Genomic DNA, 26,128 nt, shown 5'->3' with positions numbered 1-26,128 from the left:
AAATCGGCGGCTGAAGACTCCGGTCTTCATTAAGGTAGCGCACAGCACTGCAGCTGTGCGCCATTGCTCCCCATGCACACCACATACTCCGGTCACTGATGGGTGCAGGGCGCTGGGGGGGGCTGTTTGTGTAATGTTAATCTAACCTAGTGTTGCCATGTGAGTTATATAGATGTAGCTGCTTGTGATGGGGGGGTGACTTCCTGTCCAGGCTGCCTTGTTCAACATGACTACTTGGAACTAGCATGCAGTGTTTGTCTTCATTTAATACATCTGAAACATGGTGTCAGAAGTTCCTGAGCCCACAAATGATGCTGATTATTGGCAGAGCAGCAGCTCAAGCTTATGAGAAAACCTGCAGTGACAAGAAAAGGATAAGGATTGCATAGATATCAAGTGGATTGAATCACCATTGTGTTAAACTCATACTTGCCTACCTGACCCTCTCCATGAGGGAGAAAATGCTCTGTTCCTGGACTTTCCTGGTAATGTATGATTGCCATCACCTGTGGTGAGCTAGTTAATTGATAAGAAAGGTGTTTCACCACAGGTGATGGCAATCATACATTACCAGGAAAGTCCAGGAACAGAGCATTTTCTCCCTCATGGAGAGGGTCAGGTAGGCAAGTATGGTTAAACTTGTCTGCCTTCTCTGGAGTGGGAGTGCACCAACATGGCAACTAGCAACAATATTCCTCCACCTGATGGGATGCAGATGAGTGGCAATTTGTGCATTAACTGGGAGAACTTTAGAGCTGAGTTTGAAGATTTTTCTTTAGCTACAGGCCTGAATGATAAATCAGCTGAGGTGCAAGCAGCCACACTGAGGAGAGTCTTTCTGCGCAGCAACAAACAGATGTAACCGCAATCCTGGATGCATTGGAGGCATACTTTAAGCCTGCAAAAAACGTCATTTATGAAAGGTATATTTTTGGCTGCAGTAAACAAGAGGAAGGTGAATCCATTGATAAATTTATTACCCGGCTGAGAGAAAAGGCAGCAACCTGTGAGTATGGCACATTGAAAGATGAACTTATACGAGATAAATTAGTATTGGGCATAAATTGTGAAAACACACGCCGCCGTCTCCTAAGAGAGCGGAATTTAGATCTGTCAGCAGCTATTGAAATGTGTCGCACAGCAGAGCTCACTGACCAGAGAATCAGAGCAATAGACAGACAGATTGATAATGTCAATGTTACAGACAGACAACAGCACAGCAGGGGTGATTTGCTGGATAGCCCAAAGTGTGCAAATCGGCAGCAGAACTCACCAGCAGCCAAATATATGGCCTGTAAATACTGTGGTAATAGGCACAGGCTAGGGAAAGAGCAGTGCCCAGCATTTGGGAAAACCTGTAGATCATGTGGTATTACCAATCACTTTGCTAAAATGTGCTTATCAAACAAGAGCTGGAATAAAGCAGGGAAAGTACACATAGTAGATGAAACATCTGGAGCGGATACCCATAGCGCTGAGGTGATTTATTCAACAGAATGTATTGGTACTATAAGATCAGAAGGCCACAAGTGGTTTGCACATCTGACTTTGAATAATAAGAGGCAACCATGTCAATTAGACTCAGGGGCAACATGTGATGTTATGAGTCTGGAAGATAAGATGAAATTGGCTCCTAGAGTTCCATTACTGCCAAGTGACACTAAACTGAAGCTGTATTCTGGAGAGCTGATGAAATCATTGGGACGGTTCAAAACAGAATGCGTTGTTAGTGGACATACCCACATGCTTACTTTTGAAATTGTAGAGGCCCAGCAGAAACCATTATTGTCCGGTTCCACATGTGAGCGTTTGGGGTTGATGCAATTTACTATTCCTTCTGAGCTACATAAGATGGAACATGATTTGTCTGGACCATTGAGGAAAGAGCAAATAATAGAGGCCTATGATGATGTGTTCAAGTGGCCAGTGAAGTCTGTTCCTGGCGAAGTACATTTTGAACTTGATCCAAGTGTTCCGCCATTCCAGTGTGCTCCACGCAATGTGCCTATAGCCCTCAAGCCGAAAGTGAAAGCTTTGCTTGACCAGTATGAAGCAGATGGGCATATTGCACCTGTGACTGAACCAACTGACTGGATTAGCAATATGGTCATTGTGGCAAAGCCTGACAAGTTAAGAATCTGTATTGATCCTAAATTTTTAAATCAAGCACTGCGAAGATCTCATTATATTATGCCGACATTGGAGGATGTTTTATATAAGCTGCCCAAAGCAAAAGTCTTTACACTGGTTGATGCACGTGATGCATTTCTGCAATGTAAGCTGGATGAAAAAAGCAGCTATATGACAACCTTTTGGACCCCTTGGGGTAGGAAAAGATGGCTTAAACTTCCTTTTGGAGTTTCCGTAGCACCTGAGGTTTACCAGCGAAAACAACACGAATTGCTGATTGGACTTAGCGGCATTGAGCCGATAGCAGATGATATTCTTGTGGTTGGCTGTGGCGAGACAGTAAAGGAAGCGGAGGCTGATCATGACCGCAAGTTGCTAGCGCTATTGGATCGTTGCAGACAAGTGAAATTAAGACTTAGTGTGAAGAAACTGCAATTTAAGTTGAAAGAGGTTCATTTTCATGGTCATATCCTGTCCTCTGAAGGTTTGAAAGTTGACCCTGAAAAAGTTAGAGCTGTCTTGGAAATGCCAAAGCCCACTGATGTAAAGTCCGTGCAACATTTGATTGGGTTTGTGACATATTTGGCCAAATTTATGCCTCGCCTCTCAGAGGTATGTGAACCCCTGCGCAGGCTTCTGGACAGAGATTCGATATGGCACTGGCTTCCAAAGCATGATAAGGCTGTGGAGGAAATAAAGCATTTGGTCACAGTTACACCTGTGCTGAAGTATTATGATGTTACCAAGCCAGTCACTGTACAAAGTGATTCGAGTAAAACCGGACTGGGATGTTGCTTGATGCAAGAAGGACAACCAGTTGCATTTGCTTCAAGAGCATTGACTCCAACTGAGCAGAATTATGCACAAATTGAAAAGGAGTGCTTGAGCATTGTCTTTGCTTGTTCCCGTTTTCATTATTTTCTATACGGCCGGGACGTGATCACAGTGGAGACTGATCATAAACCGCTAATTGCCATCTTTAAAAAGCCTCTTCTGTGTGCACCTAAAAGACTTCAGAGTATGATGTTAACATTACAGCATTACAATCTCTGTGTCACCTACAAGCCAGGCCCTGAGATGTATATCAGTGACACTCTTAGTAGAGCAATAGCTATGGATGGGAGTTCTGGAGCAGCTCAGAGTTATCACACAGTGTGCACCATGCATCCGGTAATGACTGACTTTGCAAAGATTAACCAGGCAGATTATCTGAATGTCACTGATCAGCGACTGCAGCAGGTTCAGCAGCACACCATGACTGATGAGAGCCTGCAGATTTTGAAGTCTATTGTACTGGCTGGATGGCCGGACTCAAAAGAAGAGACACCAATCATAGTGAGGGACTATTGGTCATTTAGAGATGAGATAAGCGTACAGAATGGCATTTTGTACAAGGGGCCAAGAGTCATCATACCAAAATCTTTGAGATCCGAGATGCTGGCACGCATACATTCCAGCCATCTTGGAGGTGATGCATGCTACAGACAAGCAAGAGATACATTGTACTGGCCTAACATGCAAAGTGAGATTAAGAACTATGTTGGTAACTGCTCGGCTTGCAATGAATATGCTCATGCACAACAGAAAGAACCTATGATGTCACATGAGATACCAGTGCGTCCATGGCAGATTGTCAGCATGGATTTATTTACTTATGCAGGCAAAGACTTTCTGTTAATAGTGGACCATTATTCTGATTTTTGGGAAATTGAGCTTCTCCCAGACTAATCATCTGAGACTACAATAAAGCACTGCAAGGCACAATTTGCACGTTATGGCCAGCCTGAAAGAGTGATCTCGGACAATGGACCGCAGTTTGCATGTGAACAATTTAGACGATTTGCCTCTGAATGGGAGTTTGAGCATGTTACTTCATCCCCATGTTATCCAAAATCGAATGGTAAAGCTGAGTCTGAAGTTAAGATGGTAAAGAATTTGTGCAAAAAAGCTAGCAGTGATAATACAGACCAATGGAAGGCCATATTACATTGGAGAAATACACCCACCGAGGGCATGGGGACTAGTCCTGCACAGCGTCTGATGTCAAGGAGACTTAAGACATCTTTACCAGTAGCCAGCACTTTGCTCTATCCGAATGTAGTCCAAGGTGTGCCTAAATTGCTACAGCAGAGGAAGCAGATTTCTAAGCTGGGGTATGATAAATCTTCTAAGGAGTTGCCTGAATTTGCTATTGGTGAGCCAATTCGCATGAAGCCCCTTCCTGGAGATCGCACAGGCCGTTGGAGACTTGGTACCTGTGTGAGCAAGGTTGCACCACGCTCATATCTTGTGGATGTGGAAGGTAATTTGTACAGACGCAATCGTGTGGATTTGCGAGTAGCTGAAGGGACAATACTACATAAGAATGTTGGGCATTCCGTTCCTGGCTTGATTATGGAGCCGGTTGCGCCAATGGTGAATCAGGAATTTGAAAGGCCACAGACTGTTATACCTGAATATGGAGAAAATGAGAACATGGAACATGCAGACATTCCGGATGGCAGTCCATCATTATCACCCGCTAGAGTTATACAGACTCCTGCCCAACGAAATTCATCTCCGACTCAACTTCCTGTTTTTACTCGTAGTGGCCGTCATTCACGGCCACCTGACAGACTTGATTTATAGTTTCAAAATAAACAAAGTAATGGAGGACATTGTTAGCATTGTTAGTTATGTTATACCTGCAGCATACGAAAAAAAAAAAAAAAAAAGGAAGATGTTTGTGTAATGTTAATCTAACCCAGTGTTGCCATGTGAGTTATATAGATGTAGCTGCTTGTGATGGGGGTGTGACTTCCTGTCCAGGCTGCCTTGTTCAACATGACTACTTGGAACTAGCATGCAGTGTTTGTCTTCATTTAATACATCTGAAACAGGGGCGCCCTGGGCTGCAATTAGATTACCTTAAAAATGGCAAAAAACACATAATATAGTCTAATAAACTATATATGTGTAAAAATCCCCTGCCATAATATTAATAAAAGAGCGGGAGAAGTCCGCCGTGAAAGGGGCGGGGCTATCTCCCTCAGCACACTGGCGCCATTTTCTCTTCACAGTTCCGCTGGAAGACAGCTCCCCAGGCTCTCCCCTGCAGTTTCCAGGCTCAATAGGGTAAAAAAGAGAGGGGGGGCACTAAATTTAGGCACAATACTGTGTATTATAGCTGCTATAGGGAAAATCACTTTGTGTAGTGTAAATCCCTGTGTTATATAGCGCTGTGGTGTGTGCTGGCATACTCTCTCTCTGTCTCCCCAAAGGACTTTGTGGGGTCCTGTCCTCAGTCAGAGCATTCCCTGTGTGTGTCGGTACGGCTGTGTCGACATGTTTGATGAGGAGGCTTATGTGGAGGCGGAGCAGGTGCCGATAAATGTGATGTCACCCCCTGCGGGGTCGACATCAGAGTGGATGGATATGTGGAAGGTATTAACCGACAGTGTCAACTCCTTACATAAAAGGTTTGATGACATAACAGCTGTGGGACAGCCGGCTTCTCAGCCAGTGCCTGCCCAGGCGTCTCAAAGGCCATCAGGGGCTCAAAAACGCCCGCTACCTCAGATGGCAGACACAGATGTCGACACGGAGTCTGACTCCAGTGTCGACGACGACGAGACTAATGTACATTCCACTAAGGCTATCCGTTGCATGATTACGGCAATGAAAAATGTGTTGCACATTTCTGACATTAACCCAGGTACCACTAAAAAGGGTATTATGTTTGGGGAGAAAAAGCAACCAGTGGTTTTTCCCCCTTCAGATGAGTTAAATGAAGTGTGTGAAGAAGCGTGGGCATCCCCTGATAAAAAATTAGTGATTTCTAAAAAGTTACTAATGGCGTACCCTTTCCCGCCAGAGGACAGGGTACGTTGGGAGACATCCCCGAGGGTGGATAAAGCGCTCACACGCTTGTCAAAAAAGGTGGCACTACCGTCTCAGGATACGGCCGCCTTAAAGGAGCCTGCGGATAGAAAGCAGGAGGCTATCCTGAAGTCTGTATATACACACTCAGGTACTATACTGAGACCTGCTATTGCTTCAGCATGGATGTGCAGTGCTGCAGCAGCGTGGTCTGATTCCCTGTCTGATAATATTGATTCCCTTGACAGGGACAATATATTGCTAACCATAGAGCATATTAAAGACGTAGTCTTATACATGAGAGATGCACAGAGGGATATTTGCCGGCTGTGATCTAGAATAAATGCAATGTCCATTTCTGCCAGGAGAGTATTATGTACTCGGCAGTGGACAGGTGATGCGGATTCTAAAAGGCACATGGAGGTTTTGCCTTACAAGGGTGAGGAATTGTTTGGGGATGGTCTCTCGGACCTCGTTTCCACAGCGACAGCTGGGAAGTCGACATTTTTACCCCAGGTTCCCTCACAGCCAAAGAAAGCACCGTATTATCAGATACAGTCCTTTCGGCCCCAGAAAGGCAAGCGGGTTAAAGGCGCGTCCTTTCTGCCCAGAGGCAGGGGTAGAGGGAAAAAGCTGCACCATACAGCCAGTTCCCAAGAACAGAAATCCTCCCCTGCTTCCACTAAATCCACCGCATGACGCTGGGGCTCCACTGGTGGAGCCAGGTGCGGTGGGGGCCCTTCTCCGGAACTTCAGCGACCGGTGGGTTCGCTCACAGGTGGATCCCTGGGTTCTCCCAAGTGGTATCTCAGGGATACAAGCTGGAATTCGAGACGTCTCCCCCTTGCCGTTACCTCAAATCAGCCTTGCCAGCTACTCCCCCGGACAGGGAGGTGGTGCTGGCGGCAATTCACAAGCTGTTCCTCCAGCAGGTGATAATAAAAGTTCCCCTCCTTCAACAGGGACGGGGTTACTATTCCACAATGTTTGTGGTACCGAAACCAGACGGTTCGGTGAGACCCATTCTAAATTTAAAATCCTTGAACACTTATATAAGAAGGTTCAAGTTCAAAATGGAATCGCTCAGGGCGGTTATTGCAAGCCTGGAAGAAGGGGATTACATGGTATCACTGGACATCAAGGATGCGTACCTGCATGTCCCCATTTACCCACCTCACCAGGTGTACCTCCGATTTGTGGTACAAGACTGCCATTACCAATTCCAGACGTTGCCGTTTGGTCTGTCCACGGCACCGAGGGTATTTACCAAGGTAATGGCCGAAATGATGATACTCCTTCGAAAGAAGGGAGTTCTAATTATCCCATACTTGGACGATCTCCTTATAAAGGCGAGGTCCAGGGAGCAGTTGTTGGTCGGAGTAGCACTATCTCAGGAAGTGCTACAACAGCACGGCTGGATTCTGAATATTCCAAAGTCGCAGCTGGTTCCTACGACGCGTCTGCTGTTCCTAGGTATGATTCTGGACACAGAACAGAAGAAGGTGTTTCTCCCGGAGGAGAAGGCCAAGGAGTTGTCATCTCTGGTCAGAGACCTCCTGAAACCAAAACAGGTGTTGGTGCATCACTGCACGCGAGTCCTGGGAAAGATGGTAGCTTCTTACGAGGCAATTCCATTCGGCAGGTTCCATGCAAGGATCTTTCAGTGGGATCTGTTAGACAAGTGGTCCGGATCGCATCTTCAGATGCATCGGCTGATCACCCTGTCCCCGAGGGCCAGGGTGTCTCTGCTGTGGTGGCTGCAGAGTGCTCATCTTCTAGAGGGCCGCAGATTCGGCATACAGGACTGGGTCCTGGTGACCACGGATGCAAGCCTCCGAGGTTGGGGGGCAGTCACGCAGGGAAGAAACTTCCAAGGACAATGGTCGAGTCAGGAGGCTTCCCTACACATAAATATTCTGGAACTAAGGGCCATTTACAATGCCCTAAGTCAGGCAAGACCCCTGCTTCAAAACCAGCCGGTGCTGATTCAGTCAGACAACATCACGGCGGTCGCCCATGTAAACCGACAGGGCGGCACAAGAAGCAGGATGGCGATGGCAGAAGCCACAAGGATTCTCCGATGGGCGGAAAATCACGTGATAGCACTGTCAGCAGTGTTCATTCCGAGAGTGGACAACTGGGAAGCAGACTTCCTCAGCAGGCACGACCTCCACCCGGGAGAGTGGGGACTTCATCCAGAAGTCTTCCAACTGATTGTAAACCGTTGGGAAAGGCCACAGGTGGACATGATGGCGTCCCGCCTAAACAAAAAGCTAAAAAGATATTGCGCCAGGTCAAGGGACCCTCAGGCGATAGCTGTGGACGCTCTAGTGACACCGTGGGTGTACCAGTCGGTTTATGTGTTCCCTCCTCTTCCTCTCATACCAAAGGTGCTGAGGATAATAAGAAAGAGAGGAGTAAGAACTATACTCATCGTTCCGGATTGGCCAAGAAGGACTTGGTACCCGGAACTACAAGAAATGATCTCAGAGGACCCTTGGCCTCTGCCTCTCAGACTGGACCTGCTGCAGCAGGGGCCCTGTCTGTTCCAAGACTTACCGCGGCTGCGTTTGACGGCACGGCGGTTGAACGCCGGATCCTGATGGAAAAGGGCATTCCGGATGAAGTCATTCCTACGCTGATAAAAGCTAGGAAAGATGTGACAGCAAAGCATTATCACCGCATATGGCGAAAATATGTTGCTTGGTGTGAGGCTATGAAGGCCCCCACAGAAGAATTTCAGCTGGGTCGATTTCTGCACTTCCTACAGTCAGGAGTGACTATGGGCCTAAAATTGGGATCCATTAAAGTCCAGATTTCGGCCCTGTCTATTTTCTTTCAAAAAGAACTGGCTTCACTGCCTGAAGTTCAGACGTTTGTTACGGGAGTGCTGCATATTCAGCCCCCTTTTGTGCCCCCAGTGGCACCTTGGGATCTCAACGTTGTGTTGGATTTCCTAAAATCACATTGGTTTGAGCCACTTCAGACCGTGGAATTAAAATATCTCACGTGGAAAGTGGTCATGCTTTTGGCCTTGGCTTCGGCTAGGCGAGTGTCAGAATTGGCGGCTTTGTCCTGTAAAAGCCCCTGTCTGATTTTCCATATGGACAGAGCAGAATTGAGGACGCGTCCCCAATTCCTCCCTAAGGTGGTATCAGCGTTTCATTTGAACCAACCTATTGTGGTGCCTGCGGCTACTCGGGACTTGGAGGCCTCCAAGTTGCTGGACGTAGTCCGGGCCCTGAAAATATATGTTTCCAGGACGGCTAGAGTCAGAAAGACTGACTCGCTGTTTATCCTGCATGCACCCAACAAGCTGGGTGCTCCTGCTTCTAAGCAGACTATTGCTCGCTGGATCTGCTCCACGATTCAACTTGCACATTCTGCGGCTGGACTGCCGCATCCTAAATCAGTCAAAGCCCATTCCACGAGGAAGGTGGGCTCTTCTTGGGCGGCTGCCCGAGGGGTCTCGGCTTTACAACTTTGCCGAGCTGCTACCTGGTCGGGATCAAACACGTTTGCAAAATTCTACAAGTTTGATACCCTGGCTGAGGAGGACCTTGAGTTTGCTCATTCGGTGCTGCAGAGTCATCCGCACTCTCCCGCCCGTTTGGGAGCTTTGGTATAATCCCCATGGTCCTTACGGAGTTCCCAGCATCCACTAGGACGTCAGAGAAAATAAGAATTTACTCACCGGTAATTCTATTTCTCGTAGTCCGTAGTGGATGCTGGGCGCCCATCCCAAGTGCGGATTGTCTGCAATACTTGTATATAAGGCGTCTATTCAATTATTGCGCTAGACATTAACTATACACTTTAAGCTAGCTTATCAACTAAAAATAACGACACGGACACAACTGTGTTGGATTAAATGGTCATTGAATTTATTAATTGGAATGACCTCACTCGTAGTGGGTGGCCAGGAAAACGCTACCACTAACCAGCTCTAGTCACGATCTTACAAAATGGTGGCGACTAAATGCCCCAACTGTCATGGGTGCGACTGAATCGCCCCATCTATATATATCAGCATAACCTGTGTTGCGAAGGTCTCACCACCCCTTCCTATAGCAGAGTGAGGACGCTCCCCAAGGAAGCGCCCCTCGCCCCCCCCACAAGGGCAGGACACACTCGCCGTCCTTCAAAAGGGGTAAGTGCCCCACAACACCACTTATGCTACAAGTGACCGCTGGCCAGTAGCGCCTTCCCGCCCACTAAGTCTGAAAGAAAGATAATAGTAAGCCACATTGAAAAGGGCCAAATTAGTGAGCCAATAGGGCGGGTGGGTGGGCTTCCAGACGACAAGAGGAAGTAACTCTGGAAGTTTCTACCCTACATGTACTAAACACCTCCCCTACTCTCACCGATAGGTTGGCCCTACCCAATTATCACTCACTCAAAACTCTGATCTGCCTAGCAACAATTGACCTTCTTTAACCAATCACAAAATTGCCAGACTCTTATATAGATATCGTGCCCAGTCAGGCACTCTCCTTATCTAGTTATTGCCTAACTAAAGGGTTATTGTTATGAGCCATCTGTTCGTGAGGCTCAGTTATTATTCATACTGTTAACTGGGTATAGTATCACGAGTTGTACGGTGTGATTGGTGTGGCTGGTATGAGTCTTACCCGGGATTCCAAATCCTTTCCTTATTGTGTCAGTTCTTCCGGGCACAGTTTCCCTAACTGAGGTCTGGAGGAGGGGCATAGAGGGAGGAGCCAGTGCACACCAGTAGTCCTAATTCTTTCTTAGAGTGCCCAGTCTCCTGCGGAGCCCGTCTATTCCCCATGGTCCTTACGGAGTTCCTAGCATCCACTACGGACTACGAGAAATAGAATTACCGGTGAGTAAATTCTTTTTTTTTTTTTACTTTTTCATACTTTACGATCCACATGGACTACAATTGGGAGCGGTGACCTGTGCCGAGCAAAGCGAGCCATGCGAGGGGACACGGTGCACTAATTGGGGTTCCCGGTCACTTTACGAAGAAAACAACGCCAAAAAAAGTGAAAAAAATCATGTTGACCTTATGTAGTGTCGACCTAGTACATGTCGACCTAGAACCCACGTCGACCTACTTACTGTTGACCAATAGTAGTCGACCTAGACACTGTTGACCTAACTCTTGTCGACCCTCCATACCACACCCGTTTATACATGGACAGACTGTAAAAATGGTGATCCACTGTGGCAGCGCAAAAGTGAACAGTAGTTACCGCTGATATATGGCTAGCTCTGTGCGTAATTATCCCTCTGCACCTAGAGATTTCCCTGCACCCAGCGCATTATGTCGTGTCAAGGTATGAGAACCTCACTCTGCATTATTATCACAAGTACCAGCCAGTTAGGACATTCACCTACGGCCCACTCAGCAAGCTATACCTGAATAATGCCGATGGGCGGTATTACCGGCAGATAGACCGTCCCGGTGTAGGCCTCTGGATTCTGATCAGCCTGTTTACATTAGGGTGCTGAGCTGTTATAACGGGTTGGGTATTGTTTCCCGGTATTCACCTTCCGATGTCGGCATCCTGACCGCCCGGATGCCGACTGCATCCCGTAATAACTGTTGTTGACAAAATGCTTTTTAAATTAGCACAGTTAACTAAAAGTGTCGCCCTACACATGCGGCCAGAGACCTTGAAATGGCTTGGAAATGTATTCAGTGCTCCTGGGTTTCAATGGGGCGTCCAATGTTTTGGTCTAAAGATGCACGATTCAGTATTTGAGGGCGTAAAGACGCTGAAAGTAGGCGTCTCCTTCCTTGCACAGTCAGACGTATGGCTCTACACCAGGAATCGGCTTGTTACATTTGCCGTTCCTGGTTTGCTAAAGAAAATCACATTACAAAGTCGGATGTTGGAAATCGAAGAATGACTTAGGCAGTGTTCAGCTTGTCTTACTTGGATGAGCTCACTTACATAATTATGCAGATCCTTTCCAATCAATGAATCAGGTTACAATTTACATGTCTGAGTTGTTTTGCCTAGCAGTGCCGTGCCAACATTCATCTATGGCACACACCGTCCTCAGCCGACTAACGTCTGTAGACTATAGGGATCTGTTCCTATCACTACATTGATCTGCAACATCTAATAAGCCATCGGGAGCGGCTGTGTTTCACTATACATTTTGTACCTATATACAGGGCAGTCGAGAGCCAGGATGGGCCCAGGTACCTTTCAAGGGGCGTGGCCTAATCACAGGAGGTGTGGTCATGTACCCTTAGAAAAAAATCTGAAAAAATAGTATTTTAAGCAATGGATGCTACACTGCAGCCCAGTACACAGCAGCGTGCAGAGCTGCTGCTGCTATGTAAGGGGGAGGGGCCTGGGCTCCTACTGGACCCTCACTGGGCCCCTCCATCAGACCTGGGCCCAGGTCATTTGTACCCTCTCCCCCCCTCTCTCGGCACCACTGCCTATATATAATGTTAGTAAATGAGCGCTACATGTCGCACACACACTAATTACGTGTCTCTTGTTTCAGGGGAGCTTTCTCCGAGGTGGTTCTGGCTCAAGAAAAGGATTCCGAGCGGTTGGTAGCCCTGAAATGTATCCCAAAGAAGGCGCTCCGCGGGAAGGAGGCGGTGGTGGAGAATGAGATCATCGTTCTAAAAAAGTAAGAGTAGGATTGGGTAGAGCGGCTTATGGGGGTCTATTGAGCCACACCGTGAACGCGGTGGGAATGAAGGATGCTGGGTACACGTCATAGCACGTCGGGTGGGGACGAAGCGTCACTTAAGTTTACCATCTCCAAATTCTCTGACTGAATTATACTCTTGGTCTATTTTGCCAACTAGCTTGTATTGTTGGTTAGATACAACCAATATTAGGATGTATCTAACAATGGTGGTCATTCTGAGTTGATCGCAGCCAGCAACTTTTAGCTACTGCTGCGATCAATAGTCCACGCCTATGGGGGAGTGTATTTTAGCTTAGCAGGGCTGCGATCACTTGTGCAGCCCTGCTAAGCTAAAAACAATTCAAGCAGAAGAAGAGTAGCCCTGGACCATACTTACCCTGTGATGATGGACCCGGCTTTGACGTCACTCCTCCGCCCTCTGTTGTCCTGGACACGCCTGCGTTATACTCACCACTCCCCGAAAACGCTCTCCAACGGTACGGATCCACGCCTCCCTGCTGTCAATCTTCTTAGCGGTCGCCGCTGCGACCACTCCCGTCAGAAGCCGCGACGTAACCCGGCAACCTCTGTCGCTGGGCAACGTCGCTCACGCGCCCTGCGTCCGCCGCATATGCGCATTCCGCACCCATTCGCACAGCAGCGAAAAACCGCTGCGTGCGAACGGGTCGGAATGGCCCCCAATAACAGAGTATTTAGAATATTGAAGAACCTAATGTCTTCACAGTTAGGGCTCTGTTTGGAGACATGGGAGGTCATTCAGACCTGATCACTTGCTAGGGGTTTTTGCACTGCTGCGAGCAGATAGTCGCCGCCCATAGGGGAGTGTATTTTAGCGGTGCAAGTGTGCGAACGCATGTGCAGCCGGCCGGTCCCAAAAAGTTTTGTGCAGTTTCCGTGTAGCCCAGAACTTACTCAGCCGCTGCGATCACTTCAGCCTGTCCGGGGCAGGAATTGACGTCGGACACCCGCCCTGCAAACGCTTGGACACGCCTGTGTTTTCCCAAACACTCCCAGAAAACGGTCAGTTGACACCCACAAACGCCCTCTTCCTGTCAATCTCCTTGCAATCGGCTGTGCGAACGGATTCATCGTACAATCCATCACTTGGCAATGATCCGCTTTGTAGCCGTACAACGCGCCTGCGCATTGCGGTGCATATGCATGCGCAGTAGTGACCTGATCGCAGCACAGCGAAAAAACCTAGCGTGCAATCAGGTCGGAATGACCCCCCCATGAACATATGGCGTCTTCCACAACCTTGTCAACTGTCAATATCATCTGCTCGCTCTGGGACTTTTTAAAACCGTTTACTTTCTGCAGATGACATAGCCGTGGGGGTCAGCATGTCTACCTTCCTACATACAGTGTTCTCTTCTCTAAACACATGTTCAGCAGCAGTAGCGGATCTTGCTACGGGCACACAGTACTTTTGCCCGGGGCGGCGCCTTTCGGAGGGCGCTGCCGCCATGGCAAGATCCGCTAATGGTGGTTGGTGGTGCCCTCCCCCCCCCCCCTCCCGTGCCGGTATTGCCGTGCGGTGCACAATGAAGTAATCACACACCGCACAGCATTGAAGGAGCGGCACTTAGACACTAGGGGTCATGATTGACCTCTAGTGTCAATGCGCTTCTATGGGAGAGACGTCATGACGTCTCTCCCATAGATCAGAGGAGCGGCGCCAGCGGCCAGAGACGGAGGGCAGCAGCGGTCGGGAATCAGGAGCGGGGATGGTAAGTATTATTTTTTTTATTTTATTTTTTAAAAGTGGCACAAACGGGGGCATTACTACTGGGGCCACAAACGGGGGCAATACTACTGGGGGCACAAATAGGGGCAATACTACTGGGGGCACATTGACCACACCCCTTCATGAAGCCACGCCCCTATTTTTGCCCAGGGCGCCACAAGGGCAAGAACCGGCCCTGTTCAGCAGGTAGTGTACATTTGGACTGATTGGAAGTGGAAGCTAGTGGCACAGCTGCTGCACGTTTGTTCGGAGAGGCTGTGCGAAATTAAGCAAAAACTACAAGAGGCGTCTTAAGGTAAAAGAGGCGCCCACTGTCAGCTTCTCTGATCTGCAGTCATCGGAGGCTGCAAGTAAACATCTAGCATCTAAGTAACCCTCATGTTTCTTGGGATGTCTTTGTAAATCACACTGCCTGGGCCAATGAAACTGTGTACAAGGATGCAGCCACTGGCTTCAGCACTCCCAAAAAAGGGGACCAACGCACATCCGTATTCTGGAACGCCCCTTATCGCCACCAACAATATGTCACCCAGCGGCTTTTGGAGTACAGCGACTGACCTCGCAAGTCCAGATCTGCACGTGAGCACTGCGGCTCCTACACTCGCGCAGGCCACTAAACATCAGAGATTTGTGTAAATATTGGGCATAATTCAATAAAGATGGCAAGTTCTGCTAAGTAGCAGAATTTGCAATCCTTTTGATCGCATGCTGGGGGACGCCCATCGCAGTACAAGGCCGCCCAGCATGTTACCCACTATCTCCCACCGCCTCTTGACCACGCTGAAATTACAGTCGTACCGCAATTTCAGCGTGATCGTAAAAAATAAGGTAGCCTCCTGCTGGCTCTGATTGTGATTGGCTGGGCCTGCAGGGGGCCTGCCGCCATTTTTGTGAGCACAGCAGCTGCGTGTGATAACACGCAGCCGCCCTGACCACGCTCCCGTCACGCCCCCCCGTTTCTCAAAAAAACGGGTCCAAGTAACTAATATGGAGAATATTGTCTTATTCATTAGTTTGGAAGTCGATGATGTCACAGCATAGGCAAACACAGGGGGGTGTTCCCAGTTGCCCGGAAACGCCCCTCCTTTTCGCAAGTGGCTCAAATTATGACAACAATAGCAATGGTATATAATACGATTACTAGAGCTGAGAGTGCACTGGACCAGAGAGTGTGGTGAGTTTCATGACTCACGAGAGGCATCTACAGTCTGTCTGAGGTCTGTGTGATGTACAGTATGTAGGAGGAAGTAACTAGGATGATGGTAGTGGGAGCGCCAACTTCACACTTTAACAATACAAAGATGGGACTGTGCAGAAGATACAGTGTATATTGTAGGAATAATCAGTAGAGAACATCTGCATCTCTGCAAGCCACAGGTCTATTTATCACCATTCACATCTAATGATGCGGATGACAGGTGATAAACTCGACCAACCTCGCACTGCGATGAATGAGTACATTGCATGGATGTATCAATTATCGCATGCAGGGACAGAGCTTGCCTCTTTGCAGCATCATCGGGCTAAATACCCCGATGTCCTGCTGCGCATGCGCCGTAGCCAGTCGCTACCGCCACCACCGGGTTCCCCCTCCATCACGACTACCCCCGCACCAGATATAGCACCACCCCCCCCAGATTCACACTCGCTTGTCCAGGGAGCCTGTGTCCGCTGCTCCGGTGAGCACTGCTGGGCGCCGGGTCCTTCTTCTGCACTGTGACCCCCCCCGGTGATGTAAATTGCACTGCCGCTTTGCAGCGTCACTTTAACGCACAGGGCTCACAGCGCAGCATATGGGGGACCTGGCGCCCGGCAGCGCTCACCGGAGCAGTGGACACCGGCTCCCTGGACAGGTGAGTATGGGTTGTTGTTTTTTTGTTGTTTTTTTTTTACAAGTGATCAGCTTGTGTGTCCATCAGACACACAGAGCTGATCACACTACCGGGTCCCGCACAGCTTTCTCTGCCAGGGGCAGAGAAAGCTGGGCAAAAGGGTACAGATTGCAGTGCTGCCCTGAGATCTCGCCAGCCTGATCTGGTAAGATTATCACAGGGCACACTGCGGTATTTTTTTTAACTTTCTCTAGCATCCATAAGCGATATTGGGGAGACTTAATACGATGGGGTATAGACGGGGTCCAAAGGAGCACTTTAAATTTCTTCACTGGGTGTGCTGGCTCCTCCCCTCTATGACCCCTCCCACAGGCAGTTTAGAAAAAAGTGCCCTCAGGGGAGTTTTCTTCAGTTTCTTTTAAACTGCACTGTTTTCCCTATAACTGCCTGTGGGAGGGGCATAGAGGGGAGGAGCCAGCACACCCAGTGAAGAAATTTAAAGTGCACCGGCTCCTTTGGATCCCGTCTATACCCCATCGTACTAAGGGGTACATTTACTAAGCAGTGATAAGAGCGGAGAAGTGAGCCAGTGGAGAAGTTGCCCATGGCAACCAATCAGCACTGAAGTAACATCTATAATTTGCATACTATAAAATGATACAGAGCTGCTGATTGGTTGATGGGGAAATTTCTCCACTGGTTTACTTCTCCGCTCTTATCGCTGCTTAGTAAATGTTCCCCTAAGTCTCCCCAATATCCCTTTTGGACTATGAGAAAAGGATTTACCGGTAGGTAACTGAAATCCTATTTTTATTTTTAGTAAATTTGGCCACATCGCATTTCCAATTATAAGTATTTGGAATGCGATGTGGATTACTAAATAAAAATGTCAATTAAAGGGTTTTGAGCAGTTTTTCATGAAAACTGCTCCAAATGCCCTTTAATATATTCAGGTGATACTAAAATAATGTGAAAACAGAAAACAGAAAACACCCTTTTTCACATTATGTTAGTAAAAATAATGTTAATAAATAGTCCCATAGTGTAGCAGTTAAATAGGCACATCTGTCAATAAGAACCAATTGCACTGCAATACGCGTTTTTCAAGCTTCATGAATTTATTATCCCCCATGATAGCTGCACTATGGGGGTCATTCCAAGTTGATCGTAGCTGTGCTAAATTTAGCACAGCTACGATCATTCACACTGACATGCGGGACAGAGGCAGAACTCTGGGAGGCAACGGAGTCAGCTGCCGCGAGCTTCTGCTTTGAAGGGGGCACCTCTCCTCCTGTTCCATATGTTCAGCGACATTAATCAATTCAGTTAATTGACAGCAGCCGGTATCTCTTCCGTAGCCGACTTCCCCACTAGTAACTAACTCACTACACATTACTAATCACACCCTCTTTATTATAGATATACTGGAAGCAGACACCTTACTGATGAAGCTATTTGCTCCTATAAAGGAAGCATGAGCATTCTAACTATATGAAGATACTTCTCTGACAATTACAAGTAACCTTATATAGTTAGAATTCTCATACTTCCTATGCAACAGCAGATATCTCCATCAGTAAGGTGCATGCTTCAGTGTAATAGGTTGTGGGTTCCAATCCTGGATATGACACTTTGCAAATTAATTGTCATAGAAATATTCAGCATTGTGAGTGACAGAGCAGATCTATGTAGTGTGTGGCTGGACCCCTACATAGATCTGCCTAGTTGCAATGGTTTCGTAGTAGCTTCATATAGTTCGAATCTGCAGGATTGCTATGCAGGAGCAAATTATATATATATGGGGGGGGGGGGGACACCAATATTTTTCTTGCCTCTGAGCAACTAGGAGAAACTTACGCCACTGGCAGGGGGGCGCCCAGCTCAGGGCTAGTCTGCCCCGCATGTCAGTGCCCCCCGCCCTCCCCCCCGCAGAAGTGCAAAGGCATCGCACAGCGGCGATGCCTTTGCACTTCAAGAGTAGCTCCTAGCCAGCGCAGCTATAGCGTGCTGGCCGGGAGCTACTCGTCGTTCCCCGGCCCGCAGCGGCTGCGTATGACGTCACGCAGCCGCCGTGGCCCGCCCCCCCCCACAACGGTCCGGCCACACTTGCGTTGGCCGGACTGCTCCCGCTAAACGGTGGCTTAACGCCGCCGACCACCCCCCTCCCGTCCAGCAACCGCCTCTGCCTCAGAGGCGATCGCTAGGCAATGACAGCTGCCATGCGCCGGCGCACTGCAGCGCATGCGCAATTCCAACCCAATCGCAGCACTGCGACAAACTGCAGCGAGCGATCGGGTTGTAATGACCCCCTATATGAGAAATTGTAACGTTGTATCAGTTTCCTCAGTTGTGTGTGGAATGCATGGGAGGAAGGGATACGGTCATTAGGTCGATACCACTTAGGTCGACCACTATTGGTCGACATGCATTAAGTCGACATGGTCACTATATCGACATGGTCATTAGGTTGACCGGGTCACTAGATCGACATGGTCATTAGTTCGACGTACTAGGTCGACAGTTCAAAAGGTCGACATGAGTTTTTCACTTTTTTTTATTACACTTTTTCATACTTTACGATCCACGTGGACTACAATTGGGAATGAGTGAAGCGAGCCAACGCGAGTGGACACGGTGCACTAATTGGGGTTCCCCGTCACTTTACGAAGAAAACGACACCAAAAAAAGTAAAAAAAAACAACCTCATGTCGACCATTTGATCTGTCGCCCTAGTACATGTCGACCTAATGACTGTCGACCTAAGTTTTGTCAACCCAACGGCCCATTGCCGTGAGGAATGTGTGGCTTACAGGAAGGTGCGATACTTTCCAACTGTCACTCTTTTGAAAATCTTCTGCGGTCTATTTATCCGTGTGCGGCTGATTGTCTATCGTGGCAATATATCGTTTAAACAATTATCGCCGCAAAGTAGTGATAACATATCACCAGGACTGTCCTGGAATGGTAAGGGTTAATTTATCACCTTCTCTGGCCAGGCTATACGCATACGTAAACTGTATATTACGTTACTATAGATCCAAAAGTCACCCAGGCTGTGTGCGCAGCCTATGATGCAGTGCGTCTCTTTATAACAACCACTAAATCAAGCCTCTAATTAGGACTACATGATCTGAGAGCCAGTAGGAACCCTTTGAATCTCTCAGATGTAATATTTCTATTTAATTGCTTGCCGTGAATGGACCTTTTGCTTATCCCAGTGTGTTTGGATACAGGCAGGTGCACATAAAGGGATCTGTAATGCAGTACCTCCTCCTTGCACTGGTGCCATGTTATACAGACAGTCTATAATGATTCTCCTCACGTTTTCCTGCATGCGTAATTGTCTGAGCTGAGGGATGTGGCATCACCGCCGGCCTCAGAGTTGTGTGAGGTACATAGCACCCGCTCCTACGCCCTTGTGATGATACCACGGGCTCCTTCTGCTGTCCCAGTCTGGCTTCTATTTTTAAACCTAAAAGGATAATTTTGGAATCATTTCGTTTTTTTTATGAAGATTTATTTGGCTTACGTAAAGCATCCAAAAATACTTCTTGTTAGCCATCTTGCCATTGGATGACATTGTATCTTTGTGTGTAGGAAGGGTCAGTACACTGACTTTCAATTACCTCAGTGTTCAGTAGTGGAGTCTGGGCCTGATTCAGGTTAGTACGTAAACCCGAAGGACAATCCCTGTGAACACTCAAACATTTTTCACATCACACGATTCAATCCCTTCTCAATTTGGGCGGGATGTACTAAGGGAAAAATGCGGTAAAAACCCCTTTTTCGGGGGTTTTACCGCATTTTCAAATGTACTAAGACCCCACCGCCGGTTTTTCACCTCCCAGGGTATCGCCAGCTGTGGATGGTGATACCCTATAAAAGCCTATGGGCTTCTTATCGCCAGCTGTCTCAACCCTCCGCCGCAGACGCCGACTATCCCCCCCCCCCCCCCCGGCCTTCCTCCAGGCAGCCCTGGACCCGGAAGGTAATCTCCTCCTCCCCCTAGCAATGCGTCTGGAGGTCCTTCCGGTTGCAGGGGGGGGAGGAGGCACCGGGGGCAGCCTGCTGCTGCTTCCCGGCGTGCGGGCAGTGTGGAGACCCTTGGGAAGTGACGGAGACCGCCCGCACACCACCACACAGGTATCACGGGGGGCCTCCGTCACCGCATTGCGATGTTGATTGCATATATTAGTACATATGCGATCAACATCGCTGCGGTAGGTGGCGAGGGGCAGCGATGTATTTTCGCTTTGTGAGCGAATGAAAAGCAGTAAGATAATAATTTATGCTCCTTTCACGCATGAAACATTAGCGCACGTGAAAACATGGAATTCCTTACCCCCCATAGTGTGCTTTGTGACCTCTGCCAAAAGGTGACATGATAAAGCAGTGTTGTACTCTGAGGACTAATCCTATGAGTAACGTAGTATTCTATAGCTGTACTGGATACGTAAAAGTGGACTAAACTATTTGGATGTAAGACAGGCCCAATGGCTTTATACAGTTCTGAGGATATTAAACAGCTTTGTGCAGAGTTAACAGTCATTTTCTTCTAGTTTGTGTGTTTGTCAAACAAGATAATTTAATATTAGCTGGTATGATATAATTAGCCACATATTCCTGCTTAATAAACAAAATATATTTTTTGGTTTAGTTTCCCATAGTCTGCCTAAAACTGCATTATTATTCCATGAAATCCTATAAAACAGGACGTTCTTTTCTGTCAGAAATCTTCAATACTGTTGCCACCTCATATGCAGAGGTGTCTGGTATGCACATGGGGGTCATTCCGAGTTGACCGTAGCCCTGCAAAATTTTGTACAGGGCTATCCCGCCCCGCATGTCAGTACCCCCCCCCCCCCCCCCCACCCCCCGACAGAAGTGCAAAAGCTGTGCGATGCTTTTGCACTTTAGGAGTAGCTCCCGGCCAGCGCAGCTTTAGCATGCTGGCCGGGATCTACTCGTCGCTCCCCGGCCCGCACGGTCCGGCCACGCCTGCGTTGGCCAGACCGCGCCCACGAAACGGTGGACAAATGCTGCTGCTCCGCCCTTTGTATTCTGTAGTTCCTCTATTATGTGTCATCTCATCCAAGCATTCCTTATGTATGTGTAACATATTAAGTATGCCCAAGATGGCTGCCTCACCTGGTACTCTTGTGGGTATTATGAACAATTGGTGGTATCTCACTTTTGTGTTCTGTAGTTCCCCATTATGCGTCATTTGCTCCAGCCATTGCTTATGTATGTGTAACCCGTGTGCTCAAGATGGCTGCCATGCCAGATACCTTCATGAGAAATAATCCTTGGAGTTTATGACTCAAAATGGCTGCCAATGCTCTGTATTACATTCATGGTTTCATTTTATTTTCTCTAAGGTTAACCTGTGTTATGGTCAAAGCCCTGGAACAATGACCATAATACGGCCCAGAAAAGGGCTACATACAGTAGTTGCTATTGTTATTTCCGAACAGTGTTCTCCTGTAAGGGAAAGCGTTACGCCCTAGCTGTATTGCTGCCTTGGTTTTACACTTTGGACCGCAGTAGTGATAGTGGGTGGGGTTTGTACTGATAGCCAGCAGGGGGCGTGGCCATGCCTCCCGAATTTGTATCAAAACTCCCAATTCCCCCATCAGTACTCAGGCCCCACTCAGCTCACGGTAGCCCTGACTGTGAGAACGGTGAAACACACCAAGAAGAGACGTTCATTTTCCACACACACAGCGCATTACAGCTTCTTCACCAGTCAGGAAAATCACGCCATCCTTGTCCCTTTGGAATCCAACATAGACATAGGAGAAAAATAAGAATTTACTTACCGATAATTCTATTTCTCGGAGTCCGTAGTGGATGCTGGGGTTCCTGAAAGGACCATGGGGAATAGCGGCTCCGCAGGAGACAGGGCACAAAAAGTAAAGCTTTAGGATCAGGTGGTGTGCACTGGCTCCTCCCCCTATGACCCTCCTCCAAGCCTCAGTTAGGATACTGTGCCCGGACGAGCGTACACAATAAGGAAGGATTTTGAATCCCGGGTAAGACTCATACCAGCCACACCAATCACACTGTACAACCTGTGATCTGAACCCAGTTAACAGTATGATAACAGCGGAGCCTCTGAAAAGATGGCTCACAACAATAATAACCCGATTTTTGTAACTATGTACAAGTATTGCAGATAATCCGCACTTGGGATGGGCGCCCAGCATCCACTACGGACTCCGAGAAATAGAATTATCGGTAAGTAAATTCTTATTTTCTCTATCGTCCTAGTGGATGCTGGGGTTCCTGAAAGGACCATGGGGATAATACCAAAGCTCCCAAACGGGCGGGAGAGTGCGGATGACTCTGCAGCACCGAATGAGAGAACTCCAGGTCCTCCTTAGCCAGGGTATCAAATTTGTAGGATTTTACCAACGTGTTTGCCCCTGACTAAATAGCCGCTCGGCAAAGTTGTAAAGCCGAGACCCCTCGGGCAGCCGCCCAAGATGAGCCCACCTTCCTTGAGGAATGGGCATTTACATATTTTGGCTGTGGCAGGCCTGCCACAGAATGTGCAAGCTGAATTGTATTACACATCCAACTAGCAATAGTTTGCTTAGAAGCAAGAGCACCCAGTTTGTTGGGTGCATACAGGATAACAGCAAGTCAGTTTTCCTGACTCCAGCCGTCCTGGAACCTATATTTACAGGGCCCTGACAACATCTAGCAACCTGGAGTCCTCCAAGTCCCTAGTAGGCGCAAGGCACCAAAATAAGCTGGTTCAGGTGAAACACTGACACCACCTTAGGGAGAGAACTGGGGACGAGTCCGCAGCTCTGCCCTGTCCAAATGGACAAACAGATATGGGCTTTTTTGAGAAAAAAACCACCAATTTGACACTCGCCTGGTCCAGGCCAGGGCCAAGAGCATGGTCACTTTTCATGTGAGATGCTTCAAATCCACAGATTTGACTGGTTTTAAACCAATGTGATTTGAGGAATCCCAGAACTACGTTGAGATCCCACAGTGCCACTGGAGGCACAAAAGGGGGTTGTATATGCAACACTCCCTTGACAAACTTCTGGACTTCAGGAACTGAAACCACTTCTTTCTGGAAGAAAATCGACAGGGCCGAAATTTGAACCTTAATGGACCCCAATTTGAGGCCCATAGACACTCCTGTTTGCAGGAAATGCAGGAATCGACCGAGTTGAAATTTCTTCGTGGGGCCTTTCTGGCCTCACACCACGCAACATATTTTTGCCACATGTGGTGATAATGTTGTGCGGTCACCTCCTTTCTGGCTTTGACCAGGGTAGGAATGACCTCTTCCGGAATGCCTTTTTCCCTTAGGATCCGGCGTTCCACCGCCATGCCGTCAAAACGCAGCTGCGGTAAGTCTTGGAACAGACATGGTACTTGCTGAAACAAGTCCCTTCTTAGCGGCAGAGGCCATAAGTCCTCTGTGAGCATCTCTTGAATTTCCGGGTACCAAGTCCTTCTTGGCCAATCCGGAGCCCTGAGTATAGTTCTTACTCCTCTACGTCTTATAATTCTCAGTACCTTAGGTATGAGAAGCAGAGGATGGAACACATACACCGACTGGTACATCCACGGTGTTACCAGAACGTCCACAGCTATTGCCTGAGGGTCTCTTAACCTGGCGCAATACCTGTCCCGTTTTTTGTTCAGACGGGACGCCATCATGTCCTCCTTTGGTATTTCCCAACGGTTTACAATCATGTGGAAAACTTCCCGATGAAGTTTCCACTCTGCCGGGTGGAGGTCGTGCCTGCTGAGGAAGTCTGTTTCCCAGTTTCCATTCCCGGAATGAAACACTGCTGACAGTGCTATCACATGATTTTCCGCCCAGCGAAAAGTCCTTGCAGTTTTTGCCATTGCCCTCCTGCTTCTTGTGCCGCCCTGTCTATTTACGTGGGCGACTGCCGTGATGTTTTTCCCACTGGATCAATACCGGCTGACCTTGAAGCAGAGGTCTTGCTAAGCTTAGAGTATTATAAATTTACCCTTAGCTCCAGTATATTTATGTGGAGAAAAGTCTCCAGACTTGATCACACTCCCTGGAAATTTTTTCCTTGTGTGACTGCTCCCCAGCCTCTCGGGCTGGCCTCCGTGGTCACCAGCATCCAATCCTGAATGCCGAATCTGCGGCCCTCTAGAAGATGAGCACTCTGTAACCACCACAGGAGAGACACCCTTGTCCTTGGATATAGGGTTATCCGCTGATGCATCTGAAGATGCGATCCGGACCATTTGTCCAGCAGATCCCACTGAAAAATTCTTGCGTGAAATCTGCCGAATGGAATTGCTTCGTAGGAAGTCACCATTTTTACCAGGACCCTTGTGCAATGATGCACTGATTTTAGGAGGTTCCTGACTAGCTCGGATAACTCCCTGGCTTTCTCTTCCGGGAGAAACACCTTTTTCTGGACTGTGTCCAGAATCATCCCTAGGCACAGCAGACTTGTCGTCGGTATCAGCTGCGATTTTGGAATATTTAGAAACCACCCGTGCTGTTGTAGCAGTATCCGAGATAGTGCTACTCCGACCTCCAACTGTTCCCTGGACTTAGCCCTTATCAGGGGATTGTCCAAGTAAGGGATAATTAAGACGCCTTTTCTTCGAAGAAGAATCATCATTTCGGCCATTACCTTGGTAAAGACCCGGGGTGCCGTGGACAATCCAAACGGCAGCGTCTGAAACTGATAGTGACAGTTCTGTACCACGAACCTGAGGTACCCTTAGTGAGAAGGGCAAATTTGGGACATGGAGGTAAGCATCCCTGATGTCTCGGGACACTATATAGTCCCCTTCTTCCTGGTTCGTTATCACTGCTCTGAGTGACTCCATCTTGATTTGAACCTTTGTAAGTGTTCAAATTTTTTTAGATTTAGAATAGGTCTCACCTAGCCTTCTGGCTTCAGTACCTCAATATAGTGTGGAATAATACCCCTTTTCTTGTTGTAGGAGGGGTAATTTGATTATCACCTGCTGGGAATACAGCTTGTGAATTGTTTCCCATACTGCCTCCTTGTCGGAGGGAGACCTTGGTAAACCAGACTTCAGGAGCCTGCGAAGGGGAAACGTCTCGACATTCCAATCTGTACCCCTGGGATACTACTTGTAGGATCCAGGGGTCCTGTACGGTCCCAGCGTCATGCTGAGAGCTTGGCAGAAGCGGTGAAACGCTTCTGTTCCTGGGAATGGGCTGCCTGCTGCAGTCTTCTTCCCTTTCCTCTATCCCTGGGCAGATATGACTCTTATAGGGACGAAAGGACTGAGGCTGAAAAGACGGTGTCTTTTTCTGCAGATGTGTGACTTAGGGTAAAAACGGTGGATTTTCCAGCAGTTGCCGTGGCCACCAGGTCCGATGGACCGACCCCAAATAACTCCTCTTCCTTTATACGGCAATACACCTTTGTGCCGTTTGGAATCTGCATCACCTGACCACTGTCGTGTCCATAAACATCTTCTGGCAGATATGGACATCGCACTTACTCTTGATGCCAGAGTGCAAATATCCCTCTGTGCATCTCGCATATATAGAAAATGCATCCTTTAAATGCTCTATAGTCAATAAAATACTGTCCCTGTCAAGGGTATCAATATTTTTAGTCAGGGAATCCGACCAAGCCACCCCAGCTCTGCACATCCAGGCTGAGGCGATCGCTGGTCGCAGTATAACACCAGTATGTGTGTATATACTTTTTATGATATTTTCCAGCCTCCTGTCAGCTGGCTCCTTGAGGACGGCCCTATCTATAGACGGTACCGCCACTTGTTTTGATAAGCGTGTGAGCGCCTTATCCACCCTAAGGGGTGTTTCCCAACGCGCCCTAACTTCTGGCGGGAAAGGGTATACCGCCCATAATTTTCTATCGGGGGGAACCCACGCATCATCACACACTTCATT

General features: G+C 48.1%; 1 protein-coding gene across 3 annotated transcripts in view; it reads left to right on the top strand.

The window, feature by feature from the left end:
- Positions 1-26,128, top strand: part of PNCK (pregnancy up-regulated nonubiquitous CaM kinase) — a 155,891-nt gene that overhangs the window by 77,016 nt on the left and 52,747 nt on the right. For 2 of the 3 annotated variants that reach the window (XM_063936332.1, XM_063936331.1), the window contains exon 3: positions 12,481-12,612. The exons of the other annotated variant lie outside the window; for it this stretch is intronic. In XM_063936332.1, coding sequence (XP_063792402.1) covers positions 12,481-12,612 — 132 coding nt within the window. The remainder of the gene's footprint in view (positions 1-12,480; positions 12,613-26,128) is intronic. 3 annotated transcript variants of the gene reach the window in all.

This window comes from Pseudophryne corroboree, chromosome 8, assembly GCF_028390025.1.
Source record: "Pseudophryne corroboree isolate aPseCor3 chromosome 8, aPseCor3.hap2, whole genome shotgun sequence".
Taxonomy (NCBI): domain Eukaryota; kingdom Metazoa; phylum Chordata; class Amphibia; order Anura; family Myobatrachidae; genus Pseudophryne; species Pseudophryne corroboree.
This window is presented reverse-complemented; position numbering and strand designations above follow the sequence as displayed.